General features: G+C 53.2%; 1 protein-coding gene across 7 annotated transcripts in view; it reads right to left on the bottom strand.

Annotated features, from left to right (window-relative positions):
• The window catches only part of LRP1 (LDL receptor related protein 1), a 131,320-nt gene that overhangs the window by 80,951 nt on the left and 28,949 nt on the right, over window positions 1–21,420 (bottom strand). For all 7 annotated transcript variants that reach the window (XM_063179362.1, XM_063179364.1, XM_063179363.1 and 4 more), the window contains exons 4-6: window positions 18,247–18,366; window positions 16,803–16,931; window positions 16,386–16,649 (exon numbers count right to left, since the gene is read on the bottom strand). In XM_063179362.1, coding sequence (XP_063035432.1) covers window positions 16,386–16,649; window positions 16,803–16,931; window positions 18,247–18,366 — 513 coding nt within the window. The remainder of the gene's footprint in view (window positions 1–16,385; window positions 16,650–16,802; window positions 16,932–18,246; window positions 18,367–21,420) is intronic.

The raw sequence follows: 21,420 nt of genomic DNA, 5'->3' as shown, positions 1-21,420 counted from the left end.
GTGCACTGGGGTGACAAGTTCTGCCCCCAAGACAGAGTCCTGCTGTCACCAGGAGCAGCCACAGCCTTTCCCTGCTCCCCAAACCCCCCTGTGACCATGGGGGGGTCACCCTGCAGGAACACTGGGAATGGGGAAGGGGTGGCAGGGCCGTGCTGGGGCGAGGAACACTTGAGCAAAGGGATGTAAAATCAAGCGGGAACAGCCAAAAACAAGAAATTAACCCCAAACAAGGAGGAAACAACCTCAAGCAAGCCAAGGAATCAACCACAAGCAGGGCTCCCAACGTGCCAGGCCTGGCACAGGGTTTGGGGGGGCTCCTCCTCCAGCCAGGACCCCCCAGCTCCTGGGGCAAGAGGGGTTTGGGATAAAAACCACCTAAAAATGCACACTGGGGTACCAAAGGCCACATTGTGCCCCTGAGACAGAGCTCTGCTGTCACCAGCAGCACCCCCCAAACCCCCCCTGTGACGTGGGGAGGGGGTGGCAGGGCCCTGCTGGGGCGAGGAACGCTCGAGCAAAAGGGATGTGCAAGAATTCCCCAAAAAAAGCAGAGCTTGGCTGGCGCCTGCGTGGCTGAGTCAGAGTCACAGGACCAGAGGAGAGATCCAAGCAGGGGCGGATGGGGAGCGTTGGCAGAACGGCTCAGGGGGCCCCCCAGCGTGGCTCAGAACCCCAAATTCTGCTCTTTGAGGGGGTCCAACCCATCCCAGAGCCCCTTTCCCACCTCTCCCCCCGAGGTGGGGCTGAGTCCGGCCCGACACTCAGAGAGGGAAACACCCAAAACAAGGCACAGAATTGCAGCCCCACGTTCCCCTCACAGAATTCCCGGCTCCAGACCAGGGGAAAAGAGGGTCCTGGTCCAGCTGGGGGTCTCCAGATCAGCCCAATCCCAACGCTCAAAGAGGAAAACATCCAAAACAAGGCACAGAATTCCAGCCCCGCACTCCCCTCACACCCATCCTGCCCCAAGCCAGGTCCCGATCCAGCTGGGGGGCTCCAGGTGAGCCCAATCCCAATGCTCAAAGAGGAAAACACCCAAAACAAGGCACAGAATTGCAGCCCTACATTCCCCTCACACCCATCCTGCCCCAAGCCAGGTCCTGGTCCAGCTGGGGGGCTCCAGGTGAGCCCAATCCCAATGCTCAAAGAGGAAAACACCCAAAACAAGGCACAGAATTGCAGCCCCACGTTCCCCTCACACTCATCCAGGGGAAAAGAGGGTCCTGATCCAGCTGGGGGGCTCCAGATGAGCCCAATCCCAATGCTCAAAGAGGAAAACATCCAAAACAAGGCACAGAATTGCAGCCCCATGTTCCCCTCACAGAATTCCCTGCTCCAGACCAGGGGAAAAGAGGGTCCTGATCCAGCTGGAGGGCTTCAGATGAGCCCCAGCCCAACACTCAAACACCCAAAACAAGGCACAGAATTGCAGCCCCACGTTCCCCTCACACTCATCCAGGGGAAAAGAGGGTCCTGATCCAGCTGGGGGGCTCCAGATCAGCCCCAGCCCAACACTCAAACACCCAAAACAAGGCACAGAATTGCAGCCCCACCCTCCCCTCACACCCATCCTGCCTCAATCCAGGTCCTGGTCCAGCTGGGGGGCTCCAGATGAGCCCCAGCCCAACACTCAAAGAGGAAAATACCCAAAATAAGGCACAGAATTCCAGCCCCACCCTCCCCTCACACCCATCCTGCCCCAAGCCAGGTCCTGGTCCAGCTGGGGGGCTCCAGATGAGCCCCAGCTCCAAGCAGGGCAGCTCAGGGCTGAGGGTAATCAAGCACTTGCTCCTCTCCCAGGCTTTATTTTTGCAGCTGGAAAGCATTACCCTCCTCAAAGGCTTTTGTTTTCCATCTCTCCCCGCTCACCATCCTCCCCTCTCCTTCGCAGGAATCACTTTTTATTTTTATTTTATACCACTGTTGTTATTTTCATTATTATTATAATAATAATTATTATTATTATTATTTTCAGCCTCTTTCTTGTAGCCTCAGCTAAACCTGGATTTCCTCTCGAACTTCTGCTGGGAGCTGATTTAGAAAACAGCTATTTTTAACCCCTGGCATTGGCCTGCAGACACTTTAACCTCCCTCCTTCTCAATTTTTGGAGAGGGGGGGACTCTCCCTCTGTGTCCCCCTTCAAGAATGGATGCCCAGGGATGGTGCCACGACCACCCGTAGCCATAAAAACACCTTTGAACCCATCTGAGGGGACCAGCAGTGCTGACTTTGTCCCCTGGAGGGGTCATAGATGATTTCCAGAGAATCCCACCAACCCCCTTCCCTCCCAAAACCCCCTTTGGGTGCCTCTCCCCCCCCCAAAAAAAAATTCCCAATTTGGAACAAATCCCTCTCCTTGCTCAACCCCGGCGATTGCGACACGAGCCGAGCTCGTTTCCCAAGATTTATTTATTTGGGAGCCTTTGGAAAGGAGCTGGTGGGGGCAGAGAGCAGGGAAATTTCAGCTTTTTCAGCTTTCCAAGGCTCTTCCTGGGACAGGCAGCCAAAAAACCCTCACAGGGACGGGGACAGGGATGGGGTCCAGGCCAGCAGCCCCATCTAGGAGAGGGGGAGGAATGGAGGATGAGGGAACTTCATTAAAATTGCTCAACACGGGCGGGTTGGCGGCTTCAGGAAACCCCAAAAGCCACGCTCACAGATGTTTCCTGGTTTCACACCCTCCAGGGCCTGAGTGAGCCCCACTGAGCTGTTCCTGAGGTCCCTGCCACAAAACCCTGTCACACTGGGGCCGGGATTTTCCCTTTTCACAGAATCTCAGACTGGTTTGGGTCAAAAGATCATCTCAGTCCCACTTGAGACACCTTCCAGGTTGCTCCAAGCTCCATCCAACCTGGCCTTGGGCACTTCCAGGGATCCAGGGGACGAATTTCTTCCTAATATCCCACCTAAACTGACTCTGTGTCAGTGAGAAGCCATTCCCTGTGTCCTGTCACTCCAGACCCCTGTCCCAAGTCCCTCTCCAGCTCTCCTGGAGCCTCTTCAGGCACTGGAAGAAGCTCTGAGCTCTCCCTGAGCCCCACTGAGCTGTTCCTGAGGTCCCTGCCACAAAACCCTGTCACACTGAGCTTGGATTTTCCCTTTTCTGAGAATCCCAGACTGGTCAAAAGATCATCTCAGTCCCACTGGTTTGGGTCAAAAGATCATCTCAATCCCACTTGAGACACCTTCCGCTATCCCAAGGTGTTCCATGCTCCATCCAACCTGGCCTTGGGCACTTCCAGAGATCCAGGGGAGGAATTTCTTCCTAAAATCCCACCTAACCACACCCTGTGTCAGTGGGAAGCCATTCCCTGTGTCCTGTCACTCCAAGCCCTTGTCCCCAGCTCTCCTGGAGCCTCTTCAGGCACTGGAAGAAGCTCTGAGCTCTCCCTGGAGCCTTTTCAGCTCCAGCTCTTCTAGAGCCTCTTCAGGCACTGGAAAAAGCTCTGAGTTCTCCCTGGAGCCTTCTCAGCTCCAGCTCTTCTAGAGCCATTATCTCCAGCTCTCCTGGAGCCTTTTCAGGTGCTGGAAGAAGCTCTGAGCTGTCCCTGGACCCTCATCAGCTCCAGCTTTTCTGGAGCCTCTTCAGGTACAAGAAGAAGCCCTGAACTTTCCCTGGTGCCTTCTCAGCTCCAGATCTTCTTTATCCTCTCTCTCCAGCTTTTCTGGAGCCTCTTCAGGCACTGGAAGAAGCCCTGAACTTTTCCTGGACCCTTTTAAGCTCCAGATCTTCTGGATCCTCCCTCTCCAGCTTTTCTGGAGCCTCTTCAGGCACTGGAAGAAGCCCTGAACTTTTCCTTTTAAGCTCCAGATCTGGAGCCTCTTCAGGCACTGGAAGAAGCCCTGAACTTTTCCTGGACCCTTTTAAGCTCCAGATCTTCTGGATCCTCCCTCTCCAGCTCTCCTGGAACCTCTTCAAGCACTGGAAGAAGCTTTGAGCTCTCCCTGGACCCTTTTAAGCTCCAGATCTTCTGGAGCCTCTTCAGGCACTGGAAGAGGCTCTGAGCCTTCCCTGGACCCTTCTCACCCCCATCTCTCCTCCAACCCTGACCTCCTCCTTCTTCTGGGATCCCAGAGCTCCAGGTGGGACAATCCCACCCAAAGATCTCCTTGAAACAATTCCCACATTTCCCACTGGAGCTGCAGCCCCAAATTCTCCCTCCCTCCACTGGATTTACCCCACTCCCAGCGAGGCACTGCAGGGCTGTGGGTTTGGGTTTGTATTTTTTTTGGGGTTTTTTTTTTTTTTTTGGGGAAGGAGCTTTGCTGAGCCAGCAAATAACTTTGCTCTGCATGAATCAGTTGCTGTGCAGTCTGCAAACACATCAATTGTGGCCTGACAGGAGGAGGAAGGAAACACACACAAAAATCTTCCCTCGGATTAAACCCAGGGATTTCGACAGTCCTCAAACAGCTGCGAGGGGGATGAAGCCACCCAGCAGCTCCTCCGGGCTGAGCAAGGAAAAGGAGAAACCTCCCTGTACCCACAGAGGTTCAAAAAGCTCAGGAAAAAAATCAAAACAGCAAAATTTCCCTGAATTTTGGAATCCTTGAGGTTGGAAAAACCCTCCAGGACCATCGAGTTCATCCCTGAGTGCCACATGCAGATGTTCCTCAGACACCTCCAGGGATGGGCACCCTCCCTAAGAACCCCTCCCAATGCCTGACAACCCTTTCCATGAAGAAATTCCTCCTGAAATGTGCGGATGTGGCACTTGGGGACACATTTTAGTGACAACCTGGCAGCTCTGGGTTAATGGTTGCACTCAAGGGTCTTAGAAGGTTTTCCAACTTTAATAATTCCATGATTCCAAGTCTGGGAGAAACTCCAGCTTCCCCTCTACCCAGCTACCCCTCAAGGGAGCATTTCTTTAGGGGTTCAACAAGGTCAGGAAAAAATCAAAACAGCAAAAAATTCTGAAATCCAGAATCCCTGAGGTTGGAAAAACCCTCCAGGACCATCGAGTTCATCCCTGAGTGCCACATGCAGATGTTCCTCAGACACCTCCAGGGATGGGCACCCTCCCTAAGAACCCCTCCCAATGCCTGACAACCCTTTCCATGAAGAAATTCCTCCTGAAATGTGTGGATGTGGCACTTGGGGACACATTTTAGTGACAATCTGGCAGCTCTGGGTTAATGGGGGATTTTCCAACTTTAGTAATTCCATGATTCCAAGTCTGGGAGAAATTCCACTTCCATGCTGTTCCTCAAGGGAGCATTTCCAGGAGAGCAGGACAGGGATGTGGGGGCAGGAGAGGTCCCAGCTCTGCTTGAAGCAGCCAAAAACTTCCCTGGGCACGGAGCTCTGACACCAAATCCTTGTTCCCATTCTGCTCAGGAGCATTTTCCCCCTTGCCCCAGCACAAGGGACAGAGAATAGAGATGGAGTGTTTAAAGCCAACATCTGACTTTAAATAAAGAATAATTAAGAAAAAAAGAGAAATAAAGAGAAATAAAGAATAAATAAAGAAATAAAGAATAAATGAAGAATATTAAAATCCTATAAACAGCTGGTTCTTGCTTCCCCAGGGTCAACCAACCTTGACACAAACGGAAAATATTTAAATAACGAATAATAAATAAGGAAAAATAAAGAATCATGAATTTTAAAAAATTAATAATAAAGAATATTTAAATAACGAATTATAAAGAATAAATAACGAATAATAAAGAAATAAATAGTAATAAAGAAATAAAGAATATCAAAGTCCTATAAGCAGCTGGTTCTTGCTTCCCTAGGGTCAACCAGCCTTGACACAAATGAATAAAATTTAAATAACAAATAATAAATAATGAATAATAACAAATAATAATGAATATTAAAGAAATAACGAATAATAAAGAATAAATAATGAATAATAAAAAAATAAAGAATAAAAAAGAAATAAAAATTAATGAAGAATACTCAAGTCCTATAAACAGCTGGTTCTTGCTTCCCCAGGGTCAACCAGCCTTGACACAAAAAAATAATATTTAAATAACGAATGAAAATAATGAATAATAAATAATGAATAATAACGAATAATAATGAATAATAAAGAAATAACGAATAATAAAGAATAAATAACGAATAATAAAGAATAAATAAAAAATAATAAAAAAAGAATAATAAAGAAATAAAAAATAAAGAAAGAATATTTCAGTCCTATAAACAGCTGGTTCTTGCTTCCCCAGGGTCAACCAGCCTTGACACAAGTGAATAATATTTAAATAACGAATGATAAAGAAATAACGAATAATAAAGAAAAAATAAGGAATAATAAAGAAATCAATAATAATAAAGAAATAAAGAATAAATAAAGAATATTTAAGTCCTATAAACAGCTGGTTCTTGCTTCCCCAGGGTCAACCAGCCTTGACACAAACCATGGAATCCATGGTTCCCATCCACACCACATCCCACGGACAGCAGCAAACACCACGTCCCCTGCTCTGGGCACAAAGGGCGAGCAGGAATTGTGGCCAAATTGCCACCCAGCAAGAAAAGAAGCCTGGGAGGGCTGGGGGGTGGCCCCAAGAGCCCCCCCAGGCACTCAGGGCACGCGGCCTGGAAGGAAAAACATCTTGGAAAAGTCGCCGAATATTTCGGCTCTGAAACGCGGGTGGAGGCTCGTCAGGAATGCAATCCCCAGGGCTGCTGAAATCCATCGGTTTCCTACTTTCCTTTTTTTTTTTTTTTTTTTTTTTTTTTTTTTAATAGGGAATGATCCGTTTGATACATTTACATAATGCCATAATCTGGAGGAATTTCTGTCTCTCTTTTTCCCCCCTCCACAGACATCCTCTCGCTGGGAGAACAAACCCGCCTCTGTGACCGGCCTGGATAAACACTGCTCCTGGGGACAATTTTCCTTAATTAGAAGTATGTTAACAGGACGAGCACAAAGACAAACTCCCGCCCCCGAGGGCGCCGGACAGACGGACGGACAGACACCCTGAGGGTCCCCCCTTTGCTCCCAGGAACAGCCAAGTCCTTGTGTGTCCGAGCAGGGCAGGAAGGAGGAGAGGCTGCCACCAGCACCACCACAGCCGTCACGTCAGCCTGGTTGCCTCAGCAAAGCAGGCTCAAAAATAAATAAATTCACCCCCCTGCTCCCTTTCTGCCGAGATGTTTCTGTGCGAGGAGGAACCGCTGGGTGGAAGCTGGTGGACCTGGGCCAGGATGTCTGAGTCGGGGCTGGGATGGAGCCCTGGGGCTGTGCGAGAGCTCACGCCCGACCTGAGGCAGCCAAATGTGCCTCAGGGGGTGACAGAGCCCCCTCAGAGGGACATCCCAGCCTTGGGGACAGGATGGAGCAATGCCCTGCTCCACGGAGCACTGGGAGTCCCAGTGCCTTGGATCCAGTGCAGCAGCACTGAAGGGGAACCAAGGAACCACCAGAACCTCTCCAGCACCTCAGCGACACCACCTGCAGCTCCACAGGGTGGGGACACCCCAAATTTGCCTCCTCTTCTCCATTCTGGTGCAGCACCATGGCTGTATCTGAAGGGGAACCATGTCCAAGGGATCACCAGAACCTCTCCAGGACCTCTCTGACACCATCTCCAGCTCTCCAGGGTAGGGACACCCCAAACTTCCCTCCTCTTCAGGTCATGTTCTGCTCCATGCAGCACCATGGCTGTATCTGAAGGGGAACCATGTCCAAGGGATCACCAGAACTTCTCCAGCCCCTCTCTGACACCATCTCTGCTCCCCAGAGTGGGGACACCCCAAAATTGCCTCCTCTTCTTTATTCTGGCGCAGCACCATGGCTGTATCTGAAGGGGAACCGTGTCCAAGGGATCACCAGAACCTCCCCAACCCCTCACTGACACCATCTCTGCTCCCCAAACTTTCCCTCCTATTCAGGCCATGTTCTGCTCTGGTACAGCACCATGGCTGCATCTCCCATGTCCAAGAGACCACCAGAACATCTCCAGCCCCTCTCTGACACCATCTCCCAAGTGGGAACACCCCAAAATTGCCTCCTCTTCAGGCTGTGCTCTGCTCCATGCAGCACCATGGCTGTATCTGCAGGGGAACCATGTCCACGGGATCACCAGAAACCTCTCCAGGCCCTCTCTGACACCATCTCTGCTCCCCAGAGTGGGGACACCCCAAAATTGCCTCCTCTTCTCCATTCTTGTGCAGCACCATGGCTGCATCTGAGGTGGAACCACGTCCAAGCAGCCACTGACACCATCTCTGCTCCACAGGGTGAGGACACCCCAAATTTGCCTCCTCTTCAGGCCATGTTCTGCTCTGGTACAGCACCATGACTGCCTCTCCCATGTCCAAGGCGCCACCAGAACCTCTCCAGCCCCTCTCTGACACCATCTCTGCCCCCCCAAAACGGGGACACCCCAAACTTTCCCTCCTGCCCATGTCCTGGCTCAACCCCACAGCATCCCCGCAGAGCCTGGCTGAGGCACAGGAGGTGGGGAAGAGCAGGAACAGGGAATGGAATGAGCTGTGGAGGGCAGCCAAGGGACTGCTAATTACTCTGCCTTAATGAGCCCATTCCGTGGGCACAAATATTGCACAGAGGCTGAGGGGGAGGCACGGGGGCACTTGGCTTCCTTCTGGGTGAGAGGAGAGAGACACAGGCTCGATGGGAACCCGGCACTGGGGTGATCTGGGGGGGAGGAGGAAGCAGAAATGGGGCCAGGAAAGGTCCCAAGGGGCTCCTGCAGTGAGGATGGACAGACAGACGTGTGCTGGGACACACAGACAGATGTGTGCTGGGACAGACACGCTCCTGTCCGTGTGAAATCAAACCTGGGCACTGATGAGTCAGGACATTCGTGTCACCCTTTTGTCCCCAGCAATGTGGGAATGCAGCTCAGCCCTGCCACCACAGCCTGGGGCAGGGGAGGGAGGTTCAGGGGCTCTCAGTCCCTTTGGGGGATTTATTTAAGTTCCCTACAAGGGGAAACAGCAGGAAAGGGGAGTCAGAGATGCTGGGAAGAGCCACAGAGGGGTCCTGAGTGTCAGATCTTCGTTAAGAGACTGATTAAAATCACCATCACAATGAGCTGGTGTGAGTGCATGGCTCCAGACAGTCCCTGTGTCCTTCATCCCCTGTTCTCCTCATCCTCTGCTCCCTCCAGCTCCTGCTTGCCTTCATCCCCTGTTCACACCCAATTCCTGCTTTCCTGTGTGGTGCCTGCTCCCCTCTATCCCCTTCTCCCACCCATCCCATTCTCTGTTCCCATCCATCCTGGTTCTTGCTGTCCCCTATCCCCTGCTCCCCTCCATGTCCTGCTCCCATTTATCCCTTGCTCCCATTTATGCCTTGCTCCCATTTATTCCCTGCTCCCTTTCATGTCCTGGTCCCATTTATCCTCTGTTCCCATTTATTCTCTGGTCCCATTTATCCCCTGCTCTCTCCCATCTCCTGATTTCCCCCATCCCCTGCTCTCCCCTATCCCCTTTTCCCCTCCATATCCTGCTCCCATTTTTCCCTCACTCCCATTTATCCTGTGCTCCCCTATCCCCTTCTCCCCTTCATGTCCTGTTCTCATTTTACCCTTGCTCCCATTCATCCCCTGCTCCAATTTATTGTTGCTCTCCCCTATCTCCTGATTTCCCCCATCCCCTTCTCCCCTCCACGTCCTGCTCCCATTTACCCCTTGCTCCCATTTATCCCCTGGTCTCTCCTATTCCCTAATTTCCCCCATTCTCTGATTTCCTCCATCCCCTGCTCCCCTTCATGTCCTTCTCCCATTTATCCCCTGCTCCCATTTATTCCTTTACTCCCATTTATCCCCTGCTCTCTCCTATCCCCTGATTTCCCCCATCCCCTGCTCCCATTTATCCCCTGCTCCCATTTATTCCTTGTTCCCATTTATCCCCTGCTCTCCCCCATCTCCTGCTCTCCCCTATCCCCTGACTGATTTCCCCCATCCCCTTCTCTCCCCTATCCCTTTTCCCCACCATATCCTGTTCCTATCTATCCCCTGCTCTCATTTATCCCCTGCTCCCATTTATCCCCTGCTCCCATTTATCCCCTGCTCTCCCCTAACCCCTGCTCCCCTATCCCTTCTCCCCTCCATGTCCTGCTCCCATTTACCCCCTGCCCCATTTATCCCCTTCTCTCCCACCCCCTGCTCTCCCCCATCTCCCACTTTCCTTCCTCACTGCGCCAAGAACAGCCACAAACAGTTAAAAAAGAAGAAAAGAAACCAACAGAAAGGAACCACGAGATGAAGTTACCAATCATCCCCCTCTCCTGCCAAGTGAGTTCACGTCGGAGCCTCTTTCTTGGCCAGGATGAGGCAGCAAGGAAGAAAAATAGCTTTCCATGCAAAGTGGGGGAAGAAATGTACTTGGATTCCTCTGCAGGCCCTGAAATCAATCTGTCCCAGCTCCTCTCCCTGCCTGCTGGCACGGGGACAGCCCATTCCCAGTGACACTGAAATGGAGTCAATGAAAACACCCCCAGAGCTGGGCAGCTTGGGATTGATGCTGCCCAGGAAGGGATTTTAATGCTGGCCAGATTGTTGGTGTTTGGGGTTTAGAATGCACTCAGGATCAAATGTCCTGATATTTCAAACTCCTTCCCGGGGGGTTTGTTTTAGAAAGGAAAACAACAAAGCTTAAATTGAGAAATAATAAATCGTGGCACCTCTGCAGCCTTTCCCCAGCAGCCCTGCAAGGAGCCTGCTGAGGGAAATTCCTGCAGAATTGGTGACTGCTCCTACTGGGAAGGAGCAGAGCTGGACTGGGAAACCAGTGCTGGGACTGGGAGAGCAAAGCTGGACTGGGAGAACAGAGCTGGGACTGGGAAACCAGTGCTGGACTGGGAAGGAGCAGTGCTGGGACTGGGAAACCAGTGCTGGACTGGGAGAGTGGCACTGGGACTGGGAAGAAGCAGAGCTGGAGTGGGAGAACAGTGCTGGGACTGGGAAACCAGTGCTGGGACTGGGAAGGAGCAGTGTTGGACTGGCAGAACCATGCTGAGACTGGAAAGGAGCAGAGCTGGGACTGGGAAACATTGCTGGGACTGGGAAGGAGCAGTGCTGGACTGGGAGAGGAACAGAGCTGGACTGGGAGAACAGTGCTGGGACTGGGAAACCAGTGATGGACTGGGAAAGATCAGAGCTGGGAGTGGGAGAGCAGTGCTGGATTGGGAAACCAGTGATGAACTGGGAGAACAGAGATGGGACTGGGAAAGCAGTGCTGGAACTGGGAAAGAGCAGTGCTGGAACTGGGAAAGAGCAGAGCTGGACTGGGAGAGGAGTGTTGGACTGGGAAGGAGCAGAGCTGGGACTGGGAAAGAGCAGAGCTGGACTGGGAAAGAGACTGGGAGAACAGAGCTGGGACTGGGAAGGGGCAGAGCTAGACTGGGAGAACTGGGAGAGTGGCACTGGGACTGGGAAGGAGCAGTTTTGGGACAGGACAGCAGTTTGGGACTGGGAAGGAGCAGAGCTGGGACTGGGAGGGTGGCACTGGGACTGGGAGGGCAGAGATGGGACTGGGAGGGTGGCACTGGGACTGGGAGGGTGGCACTGGCACTGGGGGGGTGGCACTGGGACTGGGAAGGAGCAGCACCAGAGCTGGGATGGGGCAGTGCCAGCTCCAGGCACAATCACTGCATTCCCTGGCATCACCAAGCTCAGCTGCTCATCAGACCCTCCCAGTTCTGACCACGCAAAAAAAAAGCACAGAAAAGGGGAAAAAGAAAAAGGGGGAAAAGAAACTGAAAGAGTGTGAGGAGGGGAAGGGCAAGGACAGGGCAGCCACCCCAAGAGCCAGGGACAAGCCCAGAGCTCTCACTCCTGGCACGTGTTCCCCAGTATTTTTCCACAGTGCAAGCAAAGGGCTCCTACCTTGCCCTGAGTGTCACCCGATCACAGAGCACCGGAGACGGGGATTTAACACCTCTGTCACCACTGCCATGGGGACCCAGAGGTGACAGCACAGCCCTGGCCTGTTGCCAGCCAAAGGTGGCATCACAAGGACAGTCCTGAGAGGTGTCCCCACCTCCTGGTGCCACCTCTGGGGACACGAATCTGATGGAAGGAAGCACAAATCCCCCAGGGATTTAACACCTCTGCCAATGCCACCATGGAGACTCAGAGGTGACCAGCACAGCCCTGGCCTGCTGCCAGCCTAAGGTGGCATCCCAAGGACAGTCCTGAGAGGTGCCCCCACCTCCTGGTGTCACCTCTGAGGACATGAATCTCATGGAAGGAAGCACAAATCCCCCAGCACAGCTGCTTCCCTGCCAGGATTGCTCAAGGATGCGATCCCTATAAAACAACCCCAGGATTGGAGGACAAGGCCAGCAGGATAAGCTTGGAGACCTGGGGGAGCAGAGAGTTCTGGCCATGACACGAGAAGCAGCAGCAGCAGATTTTAATTATTATTTTTTAGTGTTCTGTTTGGCTCAGAAATTCCTTGGAAGCCCAAGTGCAAACAAACAAGGACATTGTCTGGGGGGAACACGTGGAGGTTGGAATCTGCTTGAGAAATCCCACGGGATCACAAAGTCCCCGGAGGTCAAGGAGCTGCCACGGAGCACTGAGGGCCCAGGGGGAGCTGTGACAGGTCCCCAAGTGTCCCCTGCCCCATCCCAAAGGGGTTTAGGGGTTCAGATGAACCCCCCTGTGCCATCCTGGTGCCAGCCTGAGCCTCCGTCCTTGAGCCTGCCAGGCGTGGAACACTGCAGGATTGTCACAGGGAGAGGAGGAGAGGGACAGCAGGATGGGAGGAAGGATAAGACAAGTTCCTCTTGTTGCAATTCAGTGCTGGCAGGAAGGACAAGCCCTTCTCATGCCTCATTCTCATCATGGGGGTGAGCACTGAGGGACACTGAGCACCCAGGATGGTCCCTGTGGGGATGGGGACGGGCTGGACCCTTCCCCACATCATCCCACCTGTGCTGGCCATTGCCCACCAAGCCCTGAGGTGACTGATGGTAAAGAAAATGATCAAATTCCAGCAAAAAACCAGAAATTTTTGTAAGAGAAATGGATGGGAAGCTTCACCAGGCTCTGATTTTTTTAGTGTGTCCCTGAAAAAAGACCTGGGAGTGGCCAGTGCCCCCCAGCCCAACTGACGGTGGAGAAAAATGATCCAGTTCCAACTCAAAACAGGAATTTTTGTAAAAGAAATGGACAGAAAGCTTCACCAGGCTCTGATTTTTTAGTGTGTCCCTGAAAAAAGACCTGGGAGTGGCCAGAACCCCCCAGCCCAACTGAGGGTGGAAATGATCCAATTCCAAGAAGAAACGGGAATTTTTGTAAGATAAATGGATGGAAAGCCTCACCAGCCTCTGATTTTTAGAAAAAAGACCTGGGGGTAGGGAAGCAGTCCCGAGGTGGCCAGAGCCCCCCAGCCCAACTGATGGTGGAGAAAAATGATCCAATTCCAACTCAAAACAGGATTTTTTTTGTAAGAAAAATGGATGGAAGGATTCACCAGCCTCTGATTTTTTTAGAGTGTCCCCAAAAAAAGACCTGGGGGTAGGGAAGCAGCCCCGAGGTGGTCAAAGCTCAGACTGATGGTGGAGAGAAACGATCCAATTCCAGCACAAAACAGCAATTTTTGTAACAGAAAATTCCAACACAAAACAGGAATTTTTTTGTAAGACAAATGGATGGAAGGATTCACCAGCCTCTGATATTTTTTTTTTAGTGTATCCCAGAAAAAAAGACCTGGGGGCAGGGAAGCAGCCAGCTCAGATCAAGTGAGAAAATCAGTGCCTGTGACAAATATCCACGGGCAGCGAGGTGGGAGCCGAGGGGGAGGCGCTGCAGGAAGCCCTGAGGAGAGCAAAAAGCTTCGGGAGTGTAAAGACCGAGGGGAAACAATAAAGCTCTGAGGACACCGGGTCGTGCCAAGGGCTGTTAACAGCCCTCATTTAACACATCTCCCGTGGCACAAGTGACAGAAATCTCTGCAGGACAGGGAGGCAGGGGAGCCTCATCATCCCAGGGTGTGCCCCTGCTGCTCTGCAGCCCCTCAGCATCGATCTGCCCCCATCAGAGGGGTTTGCGGCTCAAACCCCATTAGCAGCAGGCACCAGGGAGGTCCCCGTTCCTGCTGGGAGCAGATAATGCCATAAAGAAGGAAATAAAGAGGGAAAGCACTAATTGGATTCGCAGTGTCCTGCAGGAGAGTGACATTATCTCCTCATCCCCACACCAGTGACATTGGGGGAATTCACTCCTCACTTCCTTTGTGACGAGCCAGAGGCGCCTAAAGAGACCCCCTAAATTCCAGGGACACCCCAAAAATCCCAAGGAAACCCCTAAAATCCCAAAGAAAACCCCAAAATCCCAGGGAAACCCCAAAATCCCAGGAGGGAAGCAGGAAGCTGAGGCCTGTCCTGCTCAACTCCACGTTATCTACGGCCTGGGGAGAGCAAAGGGTGAGGCCTCACCCTAAAAATACACCCAGCCCTAAAAATACACAGGGTGAGCTGGAATTAACTGTGCACACACACCCTCGGCAGTGGCCACAGCCTGCCTTGGCCTGCCACACACAGAGCCGGGGACCCCCAGGATCTCCAGGACCCCCAGGATTCCTAGAAACCCCAGAATCCTCAGGACCCTCAGGATCTTCAGAACCCCCAGGAGCTCCAGGATTGCCAGAAACCCCAGAACCTCCAGGATCCTCAGGACCCCCAAGACCCTCAGGACCCCCCAGGACTCCTGGGACCTCCAGGACCCTGAGAACCCCAGGGCCCACAGGATCATCAGAACACTCAGGACCCCCAGGTCCCTCAGGACCTCCAGGATCCCCAGGATCCTCAGGACTCCTGGGACCCTCAGGATACCCAGAACCCCCAGGATCCAAAAGATCCTCAGGACCCTCAGGATCCCCAGAACCTCCTGGATGCCCAGGACCCCCAGGATCTTCAGGACTTCTAGGATCTCCAGAACCCCCAGGACATCCAGGATCCTCAGCACCCCCGGTCTCCCAGGACCCCCAGAACCTCCAGGACTCCTGGGACCCCCAGGATCCTCAGGATCCCCAAGATCTCCAGAACCCCCAGAACTCACAGGACCCCAGGGACCCCCAGGATCCCAAGACCTCCAAGAGCCCCAGGACTCCTGGGACCCCCAGGATCCTCAGGGCTCGCAGAACCCCCAGGACCCCCAGAACCTCGAGGATCCCCAGGATCCCCAGGACCTCCAGAACCCCCAGGACCCCCAGGACTCCTGGGACTCCCAGGACCCCCATCATCCCCAGGATTCCCAGAGCCCCCAGGACCCCCAGGACACCCAGGACCCAAAAGATCCTCAGGACCCCCAGGATTCCCAGGATCCTCAGGAGTCCCAAGACCCCCAGAATCTCCAGGACCCCCAGAATCCCCAGGACTCCCAGGGTCCTCAGGACCCTCGGGACCTCCAGGACCCCCAGAACTCCTGGGACCTCCAGAACCTCAAGGACCCCTGGGACTCTCAGAACCCTCAGGATCCCCCAGGATCCCCAGAGTCCCCAGGATCCACAGGACCCCCAGAGCCCTCAAGATCCCCAGGATCCTCAGGATCCAAAAGATCCTCAGGACCCCCAGAACCCCTAGTTTCCCTGGGGACCCTCAGGATCCCCAGGACCCCCAGAACTCCCAGGACCCCCAGGACCCCCAGGTCCCCCAGGATCCCAGCTCAAATCCCACTGCCCTCAGCAGAGAATCCCTCTCAGCTCTGAGATCCACCCAGGACCTTCAATCCTTTGCAGAAATCTGTTCCATCCCAATTTGCCCACCCAACAGCCCAGTGGGTGAGGTAAGGGGATCCCTCTTCCCCCTGGAGGCCTCCCCATTTTCAGGAGGCAAAGGACACCCCCAGGAGAAGCAAAAACCTGACAGAGACCCACTGCAAGCTCCAGACCCCCCAATTCCACCCCAAATTATTTGGGCAAAGGCTAAAAGCAGTGACAGGAATGGTGTCCCACATCCCAGCTGTGGCACTCACTGCTCTGTGCATTCATGGAAGGTGCTGGAAGCCCACAGGGACTCCTCAGAGAGCACCAAAATCCCAACCAGTCACTCTCCCTCCCATCCTAACCAGCAAACCCAAACTGGACGTGGAGCTGTGACCACACTCGTTCCACCAGCAGAAGGAAATGCCACCAGCCACCTCACACCATGACTCAGTGGCACCCACAGAGGCACCTCTGGGTTGGGAGTTTGCTCTTGGTCACTTTTTGGGGTGGGATTTGGTCGTTTTTATGGGGTGGGACCAAAGGAAGCAAGAGCTGCCATCCCAAAACTTGCTCCACTCCTCCCTGTATCACTTCTCCTCTTATCTGCACACCAAGAAATTACTAAATTTGATAGAAATAATAAAAAAGGAAAGGGAATGACCTGTGGGGAAGTTCCTTCCCAGTTCCACCCACCTTAGCCTGGGAACTGGGGACGGGGGAGCAGAACAAGGAACGGACACTCACGGTGCAGGCTCAGGGAGATGTTGATGGACCTTTCCTCCACAAAGCCCTTCAGGTTGGGGATCTTGGCACACTTGAGGATGGTCTGGGAGGCGCTGTCACCCACGTGGACCCAGCAGACCGTGTCCTCCACGTAGTTGAAGTCCATGGCCGTGGTCTGCTTGGCGCTGGTGGGGGTGATGTTGGGCACGGGGGCCCCGCTCAGGTACGTGGCCAGGATGTTCTGGGAGTTGGCAATGAGCAGCACAGGAGGGCGATCCACGGGCTCTGGGGACAAGGAGGGGACAGCAGGGTCAGGGCACAGCTCAGTCCTGTGGATGTAACCCCAGGGAAGAGCCCAATGTGGAGAATTCAGGGGGTTGTGGTGTGCAGAGCTGCCCTGAAGCACCACCTGAAGTTCTCCCTTGCTGAGGTTCTCACCGTTCTTGGCCTTGCAGGATCTGTTGTCTGGCTGCAGGAGATAGCCCTCGACACAGCTGCAGGTGTAGGAGCCCTCTGTGTTGGTGCATGTCTGGCTGCAGGTCCCATACACGGTGCATTCATCAAAGTCTGGGAGAGACAGGAAAAAAAAACAAGGTTTGGACCAGGAAAAAAAACCCCAAGGTTTGGATCAGGAAAAAACCCAAGGTTTTGACCAGAAAAAAACCCTCCTTTGCTGCTTGAAGAGGAAATGAAGCTCCACAGTTTCTCCAAGGTGGAGCTGGAGAGGAGGGGGTGATGCCTGAGCCAAAGGGACCCTCACAGTAGCCTGCCAGGGAATCCCATCCCATGGATCCCATCCCATTCCATAAATCCCATCCTACAAATCCCATCCCATCCTATCCCATGGATCCCAGCTGATCCCATTAATCCCATCCCATAAATCTCATCCCATCCCATAAATCCAATCCCATAAATCCATCCCATCAATCCCATCCTATCCCATGGATCCCACCTCATCCCATCCCATCCATCCCATCCCACCTCATCCCATCCCATCCATCAATCCCATCCCATCCCATCCCATGAATCCCATAAATCCCATAAATCCCATCCCATCCCATCCCATCCTATCCCATGGATCCCATCTGATCCCATTAATCCCATCCCATAAATCTCATCCCATCCCATAAATCCAATCCCATCAATCCATCCCATCAATCCCATCCTATCCCATGGATCCCACCTCATCCCATCCCATCCCATCCCATCCCATCCCATCCCATGGATCCCATCCCACAAATCCCATCCCATCCTATCCCATGGATCCCATCTGATCCCATTAATCCCATCCCATAAATCCATCCCATCAATCCCATCCTATCCCATGGATCCCACCTCATCCCATCCCATCAATCCCATCCCATCCACCAATCCCATCCCATCTCATTCCATCCCATCCCATCCCATGGATCCCATCTGATCCCATTAATCCCATCCCATAAATCCAATCCCATAAATCCATCCCATCAACCCCATCCTACCCCATGGATCCCACCTCATCCCATCCCATCAATCCCATCCCATCCCATCTCATCCATCAATCCCATCCCATCCCATCCCATCCCATCCCATCCCATCCCATCCCATCCCATCCCATCCCATCCCATCCCATCCCATGGATCACACCCCATCCCATGGATCCCATCTCATCAATCTCATCCCATGAATCCCATAAATCCCATAAATCCCATCCCATCCCATCAATCCCATCCCATCCCATCCCACCCCATCAATCCCATCCCACTTGCCTGCCCCAAGCTCTCCCCATCTCCTTTCCCACCCAGCCAAGCCCCAGCGCTGCTCCCAGCAGTGACATTGCCCCGTCCCCAAAGAGCCACCATGCCCAGCAGGGCCTGAGGGGCTCTGCCCAGCCCAGCCCCACCTCTGCAGCTCCTCCTGTCCTCAGCCAGCTGGAAGGAGTGGTTGCAGTAGCACACGGGGCCGGACAGCGTTGGGGCACAGTGGTGCTGGCAGCCCAGGGCTGAGCAGTTGGCCAGTTGTTCTACAGGGATGGAAGAGAGAGGATTTCAGCCACGATGGACACCAAAGATCAAGGGTTGGGTGAGCAGGATCACCAGAGCCCATCAGGAACGCCCCAACCCATCAGGATCACCAGACCCCATTAGGATCATCTAACGCCATCAGGAGCACCAGAGTCCATCAGGAACACCAGAGTCCATCAGGAACAACCTAATCCCATCAGGAACACCCCAACCCCATCAGGATCACCAGACCCCATCAGGATTTGCTGGGAAATTTCACATTTCTCCCACCCAACAACATTGGGGCACAGTGGTGCTGGCAGCCCAGGGCTGAGCAGTTGGCCAGTTGTTCTACAGGGATGGAAGAGAGAGGATTTCACCCAGGATGGACACCAAAGATCAAGGGTTGGGTGAGCAGGATCACCAGACCCCATCAGGAACGCCCCAACCCATCAGGATCACCAGATCCCATCAGGATCATCTAACACCATCAGGAACACCAGAGTCCATCAGGAACAACCTAATCCCATCAGGAACACCAGAGTCCATCAGGAACAACCTAATCCCATCAGGAACACCCCAACCCCATCAGGATCACCAGACCCCATCAGGATCATCTAACGCCATCAGGAACACCAGAGTCCATCAGGAACAACCTAATCCCATCAGGATTACCTAACCCAAGCAGGAACACCTAACAGGGAGCAGGGGTTGGGGTGACAATTTGGGGTCATGGCTCAGGGTCACAGCTTGGGGTGATGGCTTGGGGTGACAGGTCGAGGTGACAGCTCAGGGTGATTGCTTGGGGTGACAGCTTGGGGTGACGGCTTGGGGTGACAGCTCAAGGTTTTCACTTGTGGTGACAGGTCAAGGTGACAGCTTGGGGTGATCACTTGGGGTCACAGCTCGAGGTGACAGCTCACCTGCCCACACCTGGGGCAGTGGCAGGCTGGGACTCGCAAGCAGCTGCCAGGAAATGCAGGAAATGCAGGAAATGCCTCCCTGGGGTGGCACCAGCCACAGGCAGGGGGGCACTCAGCACCCAGCTCAAGCCCCACCGAGGGCTGGCAGCCCCAGCGTGCCCAAACCTGCGAGCACCAGGTGCCCAAAGCCCTGAGCAGCTGCCCCAGCACGGCTCACGTGGCTCAGGAAAATCAGATCCCACTTCAGCAACGAGAGCTCTCACTGAAATATTCATTCTCAGCTCAAGCACAGCTGCAGGAGCTGCTCCCATGGGATCCAGGCAGTGGAAAGGAGCTGGGACCCAACAGGGAGCAGTCCTTTGGGGTCAGGGGTCTTGGTGGAGCAGCACAGGAGCTCCCCAGGGCAGGAATAGAAGGGTTGGGGAGCACAGAGGCTCTGGAACACAAGGTCAGGCCAGGACACACATTTCTGAGCGATTAATCTGCACAGCAGCACGCTGGTTTAGGGAGTTTTCCAGCAGGATTAGCCACGGGGACAGGCCAGGAGCAGGGGACAAAGCTCCTGGAAATTAGGGGAAAAAAAAACCCCACAGTGGTACCTCTTATCTGGACCAGAACCCCAGGGCTGGAGCTTTTAAGCCCAGGAGACAATGCAGCTATTTCATGGCTGCGGGCTCAGGAATGATGGGCATTCACTTCCAAGCGGCTCTGGATAATCTCTGGATCTGTGGCTGGGCTGAGCTGAGCGTGGTGGGGTTGAAATTCAACAGGAGAAAACAGGAACCTCATCATTCCTATTCTGTTGGGGCAGCCCCCCATTCCTGGGACACCCAAAGCTCTGCTTCTGGTTGGGTTAGGGTTAGATTTAGGGTTCTCTCACAGCACTCATTTGAGAAAAAATAGATTTTCATGGGTGCACAGGTATTGCATCAGCATCAAACCACGACAGATTGTGCTGAACTGAGTGTTTTGGAGCTCACATTTAAGAGGAGAAAACAGGAACCTCATCAATCCTCCCTCATTGGGACAGCCCCCATTTCCTGGGACCCCCAAACCTCTGTTTCTGGTCACATCTCACAGCCCTCATTTGAGAAAAATATATTTTCATGGATGCATTGCTATTGAGCCAGCATCAAACCATGACAGACTGTGCTGAGCTGAGTGTTTTGGAGCTCACATTTAAGAGGAGAAAACAGGAACCTCATCACTCCTTACCCTGTTGGGGCAGCCCCCCATTCCTGGGACCCTCAAACCTCTGGTTCTGCTTGGGTTAGGGTTATCTCACAGCACTCATTTGAGAAAAAAATATATTTTCATGGGTACATTGGTATTGCACCAGCATCAAACCATGACAGACTGTGCTGAGTGTGGTGGGGCTCACACTCAAGAGGAGAAAACAGGAACCTCATGCTAAAACAGGAACTCCAGCCCTGTTGGGGATTATCCCCGGGGACAGCCCCCCTTTCCTGGGACTGTGGGACCCCCAAACTTCTGTTTCTGGTTGGGTTAGGATTAGGGTTAAATTTAGGACTAGGGTTAAGATTAGGGTTAGGGTTAGATTTAGGGTTATCTCACAGCACTCATTTGAGAAAAACAGATTTTTATGGCTGCATTGCTATTGAGCCAGCATCAAACCTGAGTGTGGTGGGGCTCACATTTAAGAGGAGAAAACAGGAACCTCATCCTAAAACAGGAACTCCTACCCTGTTGGGGAGTACCCCAAGGGGCAGCCCCCCTTTTCCTGGGATTGTGGGACGCCCAAACCTGGTCACATCTCACAGAAGTCATTTGAGAAAATAGATTTTCATGGGTGCACTGGTATTGAGACAGCATCAAACCGTGACAGCTGAATGTGGTGGGGCTCACATTTAAGAGGAGAAAACAGGAACCTCATCAATCCTCCCTCATTGGGACAGCCCCCATTTCCTGGGACCCCCAAACCTCTGTTTCTGGTCACATCTCACAGCCCTCATTTGAGAAAAATATATTTTCATGGATACATTGCTATTGAGCCAGCATCAAACCATGACAGACTGTGCTGAGCTGAGTGTGGTGGGGCTCACACTCCAAAGGAGAAAACAGGAACCTCATCCCAAAACAGGAACCTCATCCCAAAACAGGAACTCCCACCCTGTTGGGGAGTAGCTCAGG

This window comes from Melospiza melodia, chromosome 31, assembly GCF_035770615.1.
Source record: "Melospiza melodia melodia isolate bMelMel2 chromosome 31, bMelMel2.pri, whole genome shotgun sequence".
NCBI classification, from domain to species: domain Eukaryota; kingdom Metazoa; phylum Chordata; class Aves; order Passeriformes; family Passerellidae; genus Melospiza; species Melospiza melodia.
The sequence above is the reverse complement of the archived record's forward strand: the minus strand, read 5'-3'. Positions and strand labels throughout refer to the sequence as shown.